The 10,672-nt window shown below is 53.7% G+C and overlaps 1 protein-coding gene across 1 annotated transcript; it reads left to right on the top strand.

Moving 5' to 3' along the window:
• The first annotated feature begins 62 nt into the window (after positions 1-62).
• On the top strand, positions 63-6,892 carry PNPO (pyridoxamine 5'-phosphate oxidase). Its single transcript, XM_038385956.2, has 7 exons — positions 63-246; positions 2,202-2,326; positions 2,860-2,959; positions 3,608-3,661; positions 4,769-4,897; positions 5,123-5,193; positions 5,862-6,892. Exons 1-7 carry the CDS (start codon positions 118-120, stop codon positions 6,025-6,027), a joined length of 774 nt encoding a protein of 257 aa, XP_038241884.1. The 5' UTR covers positions 63-117; the 3' UTR covers positions 6,028-6,892.
• The last annotated feature ends 3,780 nt before the right edge of the window (positions 6,893-10,672 follow it).

The raw sequence follows: 10,672 nt of genomic DNA, 5'->3' as shown, positions 1-10,672 counted from the left end.
ATTGGCTGCTGGGACAGGGGGCATGAGCTGAAATCGCCCCGCCCCGGCCTGCGGCACGTCCGGCTTCCTGCCCCCTTAAGGGGCGGGGTCTTCGCGCGCGCGCGCGGGGGAGGGGCTATGATGCGTTACGCGGCGCGGAGCGGGCTGCGCGTTTGGGCCTGGCTCGGCTTCCGTCCCCCTGGGCAGGTGCCGGCTGCAGCCATGGACCTGGGGCCCCTGAGGAAAAGCTACCGGGGGGACGAGGAGGTGAGAGGGGTCCCGGTGGGGGAGGGGCACGTGGGGAGAGGGATCCAAGTGGGGGGGGCTACGGGGGGGTCCCGCTGGGGGAGGGGTCCAAGTGGGGGGGGCTACAGGGGGGGTCCCGCTGGGGGAGGGGTCCAAGTGGGGGGGGCTACAGGGGGGATCCCGCTGGGGGAGGGGTCCAAGTGGGGGGGGCTACAGGGGGGATCCCGCTGGGGGAGGGGTCCAAGTGGGGGGGGCTACGGGGGGATCCCGCTGGGGGAGGGGTCCAAGTGGGGGGGGCTATGGGGGGATCCCGCTGGGGGAGGGGTCCAAGTGGGGGGGGCTACGGGGGGATCCCGCTGGGGGAGGGGTCCAAGTGGGGGGGGCTACGGGGGGATCCCGCTGGGGGAGGGGTCCAAGTGGGGGGACTACGGGGGGGTCCCGCTGGGGGAGGGGTCCAAGTGGGGGGACTACGGGGGGGTCCCGCTGGGGGAGGGGTCCAAGTGGGGGGGCTACAGGGGGGGTCCCGCTGGGGGAGGGGCCCAAGTGGGGGCGGTTGAGAGGGGAGGGGCATGTGGGCGCTGCAGGGTGGGGGAGGGGACTTGGGATGGGGGGTCCCGGTGGGGGAGGGGCTCAAAGAGGGAGGGGGCGAGGAGGAGGAAGGAGCGGGATCAGCGATCTCTGCCCCTCCCCTCACACAGGTGGGGTGCACAATCCCCCCTTCCCCACAGGTGCCCGGGCTGTCAGGTGAGCCAGTCTTTAGCCTGCTGCCCCTTGAGCCATGATGCTTCCCCCCCCCCCGATCCTGTCCTTATCCAAAGTCTGGGCAGGGGGGTTGTGGTGGGGATCACAGAAAAGCCCTGTTAGGGCCCCGTTCATCTCTAGGGGCTGGGATGGATTCCTTGCTCACGGCCAACCTGTGGCACTCGTCAGTCAGGGGATGTTGCGAAGGCCAGAAGTACAGCCAGGCTCAAAGACTGAGATGAGTTCCTGGAGCACAAGTCCATTAATGGCTCTTAGCCAAGATGGTCAGGAACACCCCACCATGCTCTGGGTGTCCCTAGCCACTGTTTGCCAGAAGCTGGGACTGGATGACAGGGGATGGATCACTTGATGATGACCTGTTCTGTTCATTCCCTCTGGGGCACCTGGCATCTGATGGAAGACAGGAGACTGGCCTAGATGGACCATTGATATGACCCAGTGTGGCCATTCTTATGTTACCCACAGGGCAGTGCCTGGCTTTAATAGCCTGCCCTTCTGTCTAAGGACTTGGCTACATAAGAGAGTTATAGCAGTATAAGATAAGCTGTGAATTTAGGTTGTGTGTACACCAGTATAATTATATCAGTATAAATGGTAAAACTTTCCCATGTAGGCAAGCCCTAAGCCTCTGAGCATGTTAAAACCAGTGGATTAATCCTCATAACCACCTATGAGGGACCTAAATACTCATCTTAATTTACAGGGGAAAATGAGGCACAGAGAGGCAATGAGAGGGCAAGGTCATGCAGAGTTGGGACTAAAATCCAGGTCTCCTGATGCCTAAGCCCATGCTTTAAGCTTCAAGACCAGCCTTTCCATTACTCAGCGTGGGATAAGACAGCAGCTTCACAGAGCTCAGCTGACCTTAAAAAAAACCAACAAGCAGTGAATGAAATAAAAACCAGGGAGTGTTCTCCAGTGGGTAGAACAGGGAGATGGGCAGGGCAGTGTCAGGACTTTAGGTCCTGTTTTGACTCTGTCATTGGCTCACTGTGTGACTTTAAAGCAGTGTGCCTCCTTTCAAATGTGGATAATCAGAGACCGTTCAGCCGGCTGGGAGTTGTGAAGCTAAACTCATGTGGACTGGTTCCTGCAGCTACAGGGTTAGCAGGATTTGAGATGATGTGTGGGGAAGCGAAGGATCCTGACGGTTGATGGGTGGGGGTGTAACACTTCAATTCTTCTGCTCTTCTCCCTGTTTCTGTCCTGTGCAGGCATTTGAGGAGAAACATCTCACCTCCTTTGACCCGATTAAGCAGTTTGCCATGTGGTTTGAAGAGGCCGTGCAGTGTCCCTCAATTGGCGAAGCCAATGCTATGTGCCTGGCCACCTGTACCAGGTGGGCATTGCAAGGGAGTTGTTGGCAACGTGCTTGCTGGCCCAGAATCTCTCCTATCTGCATCTTTGAGTGGCTTCCTTTGCTGCTTTCCTGTGGTGAGGGGCACAGCTAGCTTTCGTATCCTAGGCTGGGTAACCTGGCGAGTAGGGAAGCAGACAGCTTCTGACATGTTTGTATGGATAGCAAGGAGCAGATCCAGGGGCACAGCTATGTGTTGGAACCGGACTAGGCATTTGCCCTGTTACATCAGTCAGGTGACCCATCCAGCCCATTATTCTGACTCCAGTGGGGTCCAATCTCAAATGCTTTAGAGGAAGACACAAATGCCTGTAATATGCAGCCTCCTATAATGAGGTACAAGGTGAGAGAGGGTGGTGAACCATCCTCCTGATCTCAGCAATGCTCAATTCATGACTGGAAAGAAGAGGGTAGATTCCCTTCACCTTTGCCTGGGTGGGTGAGCAGTCTCTGGAATGTATCTATGTATGTGGTTCCACTTCTGTGTTGACTTGTGCATTTGTTCCCTGGCTCAGGGATGGGAGGCCCTCTGCCCGCATGGTGCTCCTGAAGGGATTTAGCCAGGATGGCTTTCGATTCTTCACTAACCACAAGAGCCGGAAAGGAAAGGAGCTGGTGAGAGCTGCCTCGTGGGTTACAGACCATGTTGTTCATTGATTTGTGTGGGGCATGTCACTTGAGGACAGGTTTCGGTCACGCTCTGGCACCTCTGATGAGGGGTGGGCGTGATGCCAGGAGGGAGGATCCTGGGGGACATAGGATGTTGACCAGCAAGCAGGTAAACTACCCACTGGTCTGTATTTTCCATAACTCTGTGGGCACCCGAACTTTGCTCAGATGAGGGGCAGGACGCCGATTTGCCAGGTGCTCAAGGTCTGCACCAGGCTTGCATTGAATCAAGTGGATGGCAGCTGCCTCTCTCCTTCAGTATAGAAGAGCAGCCCACAGATATGCCTCAGGGACCAAAGTGCCTTGAGCTATGTTGATCACAGGTGTGGGGATTGGAGAGTGGGAGGGAGATGTCTCCGTGTGCCCCTCTCCACTCCCCATCCTGCTTTGATCAAGGTGATGCATAGCATGTTGACTCCTCCCCATGGGCTGTGTTGGCTTAGTCTGTCTTGCGCTCTTAAGTTCCTCCAAGTCCCAAACCATCGAGCTGGGAGAGATGGGTAATTTCTCTAGCTTTTAAGATCTGAACTATTGCCTAATTGATGAAAGTCCTTTGTTTTGTGTTTTTTATCCCCCTGCCTCCCCACTCTTCAGGACTCCAATCCTTTTGCCTCAGTCGTCTTTTACTGGGAGCCCCTTAATCGCCAGGTGAGTTGTGCCTTCTGATTCCAATCAAGGGGAGGAAGCGGCAGAAGGGATAGACTCAGCACCCTGCATGCAGTATCATAGTTACATTCGTTCGCTGGGATGCCCTGGTGATGCCTGTTGTGGAGAAGTGCTAGAGGAGATGGCAGATGTGGTCTACTTCAGAGCCATACATCGCTTTCAAAATGCAGACTACAGCACTGAGCAGAGACCCTCTGTTTGCTCATCTTGGGCTGGGGAGGCTTCTTAAAAGATCAAAAACTGCTTTACACCAGATGGGACGGGTGGTTGGAATCTAACTTATTTAGCTCCTTGGGGGCTGCGACTTCGAGAACTTGAGGTATTCTTACCGCGCCGGAAGCATGCTGGGCTAGCTTCTAGGTTATGAATTGTGCTTACAGAGAATGCTCACACACCACTGAAAGCAGCTGCCTCTGGGATAGAAGGTGGTAGTGGTGTAACAGGCCTCAGCAACGCTGCACAATAGTTCTTAGAAGGGGAATTGAAGAATAACGCCAAGAAGTGAGTCTATTGACTTGAAACTGCAGGGTCATTTAGGGAAGCAAACTGTAATTAGCAGAGTAGGAGACTGTATGCAGGTCAGCTACGTACCAGAGAGAAAAGGGAGGGCGTGGCAGGTTTCTTATGGGGGAAGGAAATCTGGGTCTTTAATAATGGACAGTGGGGAGGCAGGCACTGAAACCAACTGAGTTCTAAGTGTCTCTCAGGTGGGGTTCTCTAGACCTTCCCAATTGACTCTGCCTGAGGTGGGGGGCTGGTGAGTTGGCTGCCTTCCGGGGAGCTAGGTTCTGGAGAGGAGTTAGAGCTCTTTCTACCCTGCAGGATAGGGTGGTGGTGATTCAAACTGTCTCTAGCTCATCCCCATCTCAGGCCGGGGTTAGTGATCACCTGGTATAACAGCAGTGGGATGGAGTGAGCACTTGACATTTGGCGAATCCGCAGCGGGATGATAGACTGATGTCCCACCCTTATTCTCGTGGAAACCAGGATCATAATCTTGTTGGCAAAATTTATTTGGTCTCCTTCTGGCCCCTAGCGGAAGTGTGTCCACCTTCTGGGGGCCAGGGCTCATCACTGTGGCTGTTGCAGGTGCGTATCGAGGGCTCAGTGGAGAGACTCCCGGAGGAGGAATCGGAGCACTACTTCCACTCCCGGCCCCGAAGCAGCCAGATCGGGGCAGTTGTGAGTTGCCAGAGCTCAGTGATTCCCAACAGGGAGGTGAGGAGCAGTGGGACTTGAGGTGGGGTGGATTGTGCTGGATTCCGGCCCCTTGGGTGTATCAGAGCTTTCCCCGGGGACTGTTGTTACCTCACTGTGTCCCCCAGTGCATCTTATCTCCTATCGGGGCAGTGAGGGCCCCAGGCCACGCTTTGCTTGCTTTTTGCATGTTTGCTCTACGGCAGAAAGCCCCAGTCCTTCAGACTGTCTCCCTTTCCCTTGCAGTATTTAAGGAAGAAGAACACAGAACTGGAAGAGCGGTACCGTGAGGGAATTGTGCCAAAGCCTGCCTACTGGTGAGTGGTGCTTAGCTGGTAAAATCAGCTTTTGTGTAAGCTAGGCCTTGTCTCCCACTCTCTCCTTTGATGTCCCTTCCCATTCTTCCGCTACAGCTCTGAGTGCCTCAGCTGTGGTTATTAGAAACTGGGGCGATATTGGTCTCCTTAAAAGTGCCAGAAGATCTCGGATTCCCGGCTGGTAGAGATGGACAGATGGCACCTAGATTTAATCTTTCCAAAGGGTGGTACCTCTCCGTAGTGTTGCTGCTGCTTCCCCCTTTGCCAAGCTCTGCCCTTCAGCATCAAGGTTAGATTTAGATTGAAGGCCAGGTGCAGGGCTTGAACCTAAAGCTTTCATGCAACTGAGTACCACCTCCTGAAAAAGCCTGGATTTACTTAAAGGATTCTTCGGGGAGTCAGTTAGGGTTGAGATTGGCCTGCTTTTGAGCTGTTCCCTGCAAGAAGAGGCAGAGTGCATCCCAGAACAGTGAGCATCGTTGGGCTTGGCATGCGTGTGTGCAGACACCTTACATCCTTTTGAGGTGCCCACAGACGGTTGTGATCTGTGCTATGTAAAAGCTTAGCTCCATCCGCTTCGTCGTAGGGAACTTCCTGGTCCCACTTGGATTTGTGTGAAGGCTGCTGCTCTGCATGGGCGCCTCTAACAGCATCTGTTTTTCCCTCAGGGGGGGATACATCCTGAAACCAGACGTTGTGGAGTTCTGGCAGGGCCAAACCAACCGCTTACATGACCGCATTGTCTTCCGGCGCCTCCGGGACGCCACTGCCCCCACAGGACTCATGACACACAAGGGAGAGGGGAACTGGGTGTATGAGAGGCTTTCCCCTTGAAGGCCAAGAGCTAGATCATTTCATATAAGGAACTGGGATATATTCAATACCCTTCTGCCCCCCACCCCCTTAACCAGGAGTAGCAGAGAATGGGGTACGGCCCCCTTGCTCCTGCACTTCACAGGGCAACTATCTTAATTTTTACAAAACCAGGCAATATTTGGGGGAGCTCAGAGGTACCGGATTGACAGCCCTGGAGACTGAAGCCCTCTATCTATCCCAGTGTGAGCTTCCCCCACCAAGATGTCTGCCCTGACGTAAAGGGACAACTCTAGGCGTGGGGTCAGTTCAGTCTCCTTAGGGGGGCAGTTAGGACCAACTGTGGTGGTTTCTGTATCATATGGATGCTGCTTCACAGGGAATTGGGCTGAGACCCACCAAACTCATTTCACAGAGAGGCCATTGGCTAGCGATTCTCTTGTTGATTATATGGACCCGCCTGCCAAGGGGGTGGCTGAGACAAAATCACAGGCCGGCTAGCTGGCTCTCCTGGACAGCCTCTCTGTAAGCGCCTCCTGCCTGAGGGCCTCCCTGTTTTAACCTGCCAGTCCTCAAAGACCAACATGACATGGGGAGCAGAGGTGTTGTGTAGACGTGCGCTGTAATCAGGTGTTTAATTTTGTCCAGTGCTGCTTTGAGTGCAATAACGTCACCGATTCTGGATGCAGACAGAGCAGTCATGTTGTTGGTAATGTCTGTGGCCGTGTGATCTGTATAATCTCTGTGTATAATCCCTGCTGGACTCCAGCCTGGAGATACTGGCATGTCTCACCATGCCTCTGGGTTTAGAGTTGCTTTTATCAGTGCTGCTGTGTAACGCCTCCCTAAATGTATAAACTCACAAATAAAGTCCAAGCTGATGAGTGGAGCTGGAAGGGGATTTGGTTTACTATTAACTTGTGTGTTATAGTTGTTAAAGGGTAAAAACATGCCTAAGTGGGGGAGGGACTGGTTGTATTCTTCTGTCTGTCCAGCAGGGGGAGCTGCGTCTGTTTTTCAATCTCCCCCTGGCAAGCAGGCAGTGCCAGGGGCCTGTAATCCCCAGCAGGGGTGGCTGGTCTCCCAGCCTCCGAGCAGAAACTTGGCCGGAATGTGTGTGTTCCCTGGGTTTGCTCTCGCTTTCTTGGGTTGTGTCCCAGTGAAACTGCAGCCTGATAACCTCTGCCCTCTCCCGGCTCCTTGCGCAAGTTTGCACTCTTAGTCATTTGCTTCATCCCCAGCCAATCGAGGTCAGGATCTGTTGGCTATTTCACATGTGGTGGCAGGATTCCCATGCCGCAGGGTGAATGACCAACGGTACGCCCTAAGCACTTTCTTTGCTCTTAGCCTAGGGCTCTCCCTTAGCCCCAGGCCTGCCCGTCCCCGTCCCTCCTTTGCCACCTCATCACTGTGTAAGAGCAAAAGCAAAATCTAGTGACTGCAGTTAGGAAGCCCCCTCCTATCTCCCAGCCCTGCTTTTATCCACTATAAACACTTGTGAACAATGAGACCCTCTCCCTGTGGGGATTGTTTTAGGAAAGATCAGAATGGGGCAGTAACTGCTGAGTTCCTTTATCTCCTGCATGGCAATGAATGAAAGCACTTCGCTTACAGCTCCCCTGTGCAGGGTGTTTCATAATTGTCCGTGTCTGGGTTTCTTGCCTGGCTGCTGTCGGAAGTAGGTCTGCTCTAGTATAGCAATTGCCCCCTTGTGCTGGGAGCAGCGAAGGGTAAGTAGCAGCATCCCGTGGCCCTTTCTTATGGTGCAGGGAAGGGAGGGATGGGGCGGGGGAAAAACAGGTGCAACAGCCGGCCTGCCACATGTGCCTCCATCAGCCTTCGTTCGGCTGCAGAGCTAATCAGGGTGCTGCTCTTTCAGCTGCGGATGTGGCAGCCTGGCTGAGCCAATCCCCCCATAAACTATAGGCAATTGGTACCTTTAACCAAAGGGAGGGGTTTGTTGCGTATCCCCTGACTGCTCTCACAGCCCTCATTGGAGCAGGTGCCTGAAGTCCCCATGGCTGCATACAGCAGACTTGGGGGGGGGGGGGCTGCAAAAGTTGTGTGGCTCTCATCAAAATACAGCTCCTCTTCAAAACCCCCCTCTCTGTAAGATAAAATAGCTAAAGCCAGACCAGTCACAGGGCAGCTTTCCCTTTCCGCTTACACTCTGTGCACGGATACCCCCACTTCTAGTGCATGCTGCCTGCTCCTTTGACAGACGGGCAGTGTTTCCAATCCAGCATCTGCTGCTGTCCTGAACTCACTTGTCTTGTTGGAGGTGGGGGGGTTCACCTGCCTGGGATTCCCTTAGGGGTGCAGTGGGTTGTAATGGAGTGGCAGGCCTGGCCCATTGTTTTGCTGGGAGGCTCAGGGAGCCAGGTGTAAGGCAGGCAGGTTTCACTCTCAGCAGACATTTACGTAGGCTTAATGGTTCGTATTCCAATGAAGGTTTGAGGCTGGAAGCTGCAACTCATTTTTGAATGCCTGAGGGGAGTGGGGCAGATGGGGGAAAGCTGGGGAGAAGGGGGACCCCTAAATTCTTACCCAATGGGGGGCAGGATTGTCAGCCTAGAATAAATTCTGAGGGTGCCTCTGGCTGCAGCAATGGGAAGTGCTTGGGATGGGTCATGGGTTGGTTCTGAGCAGCAGGGAAGCATGACCTCAAACCCCCAAAGCTGATCTCTGCAGGAGAGGGGAGATCCCAGCTCTGTGTGAATGGGGGTGGAAAATCATCCAGCAACAATAGCTTGGTAGTGAGTCACTCTCCACACCCTCTGCTAACTAAACAGGAGCATTGCAGAGCCTGAGGGCTAGTTGCATGCCCAGGGCAGGAAGAAGGGCTTGCCACTGGGGACGGAGCAGGTCTCCCCCCGCTTGGCTGTGGGAGTCCCAAGGGCAGAGGTAGTACACACAGCTCTGGTTTCTAATACAGGCCAAATAGCTGTGAGCTTCCTCCACCCCTCTTGGGCTGTTTCACAATGAAACTAGCAAATGACAGGGAGATAGTGTCTGTTGTTACCGGTTGTTGCAGTGGTTCCATGGCAACTTCTGCCTAACATGGCTTGAGGTTGCAAGTAGTTTGAACCTTCCACAGCTCCTTTCCAAGGGGATCTCGCAGCATTTTGCGTACATGTGAGCTCCATTTCACCGAGAGGTGAAAAGACTTGCACAGCTGTTGTAGATCTGGGTATAGAACCATGGAATCCTGACCTCCTCCCCCGCCTTGCTGTAATCACCACTCTTGTGCCAGAGCTGGGATTAGAATCCAGAACTCCTGACTCACGGTTCCTGCTCTAACCACTGGACCATGGGGGGACGTGGGTTGGAGGCAACCAGATCCCGCAGTGTGCTCCTACCTGGGGACAATAGCTAGCTTTGGTCATAGGTGGAGCCCCACGGTTCACTCTCTTGCAGAGCCTCCTTTGCTAAGATGCAGGTTCGTTTTCCTCTGGCCCTTTGGAGCGTGGCCTAGAAGCTGCTAGAGCAGGGGACTAGGAGGCTCAATCCTCGTGTGCTATTCACAGCTCTGTCACTGACTCACTGTGTGCCCTTGGAGCTGTCCCAACTCTGCAGGTGGAAGTTCAGGCATCCATAAAATTGCAATAGCATTTGCCTGCTTTGTGGGGGTGGGGTGGGGAGAGAGTCAGAGAGCATCTGTGAAGCCGCTTTGAAGAGGGAAAGGGTTAGATCACTGATATTTGGGTTTTAAATACTAAGCAAAACTCTGGCCAGCCTTTTCCATTGCCGCTTTCCTAGTCACCGACCGGAAATGGAATCTGCTTATGTCTGTTTCTGAAAGAGGAAGGATGACCCAGGGGTTAGGCTGCTATCCTGAGCAGTGGGGCACCTGTGTTCAGTTCCCTGCACTGCTACAGACTGCCTGGGTGACTTTGGGAAAGTCACTTGGGCTCAGATCCTCAAAGTTATTGAGGCACCTAACTCCTTTTGAAATTGCTGGGAATTCGGTGCTGACACAACTCTGAGAATCTGGGTCTTAGGCTGCTTGTGTCCCAGTTCCCCAGCTGTAAAAGGAGCCCTGCCTCCCCAGGATTTGTGACAACAGGTACATTAAAGATGGCGGTGCTCAGATATGGTGGAGACAGCGGCCAGATACCTACCCCGGAGAAGGTTATTTTAAAACGAGAACATTTCAAAGCAGTATCTTTTAAAGAAGAAAATGTTTCCTACTCCAATGCCAGGAATCGGGCAGCTATGTAAGCCCCGGGGGAGCCACCAGCTCAGTGATTGGGCTGAGAAATTCTCTGCTTGGCTGGGGAGATCAGAACTGTGGACAGAGACACAGGAAAGAGCAGGAGGTTCTGTTCTGACAGATCGGAGAGTAGCACATGGATGAATGAACTCCTGCAAGAAACTCCCTCAAAATACAGAACCTATCTTAAAGGAACGGTAGCAGACAGCTGCTGCCTGTCTCTGCTTGCAGCTCGGCTCTGCCCCTCCCCATATTCGTATGGCCGTGGTGCTTAGTAGCCCCAGTCTTGGACCGGGCCTCTGTTGTGCTAGGTTCTGTACAAACATGTTAAGTTGACAGCTCAACTGCTTCCTGCTGAATTATTTCCTATCCCAGGCTTTATCGAGTGCTCTAACAAGACATGAGCAAGGTAATCCTGTTTAATAGAAGATGAAGTGATGAGACTATTTTTCC

The sequence above is a fragment of the Dermochelys coriacea genome, chromosome 27 (assembly GCF_009764565.3).
Source record: "Dermochelys coriacea isolate rDerCor1 chromosome 27, rDerCor1.pri.v4, whole genome shotgun sequence".
Lineage (NCBI taxonomy): Eukaryota > Metazoa > Chordata > Testudines > Dermochelyidae > Dermochelys > Dermochelys coriacea.
Note: the sequence above shows the minus strand (reverse complement) of the source record. Positions and strands in the feature narration are given on the sequence as shown.

Coding starts and splice junctions, on each gene's coding strand:
- PNPO (XM_038385956.2), top strand. CDS start 118: ATGATGCGTTACGCGGCGCGGAGCGGGCTGCGCGTTTGGGCCTGGCTC. Junction 4,898..5,122: donor CAGTGATTCCCAACAGGGAG/GTGAGGAGCAGT, acceptor TTTCCCTTGCAG/TATTTAAGGAAGAAGAACAC. Junction 5,194..5,861: donor GTGCCAAAGCCTGCCTACTG/GTGAGTGGTGCT, acceptor TTTTTCCCTCAG/GGGGGGATACATCCTGAAAC.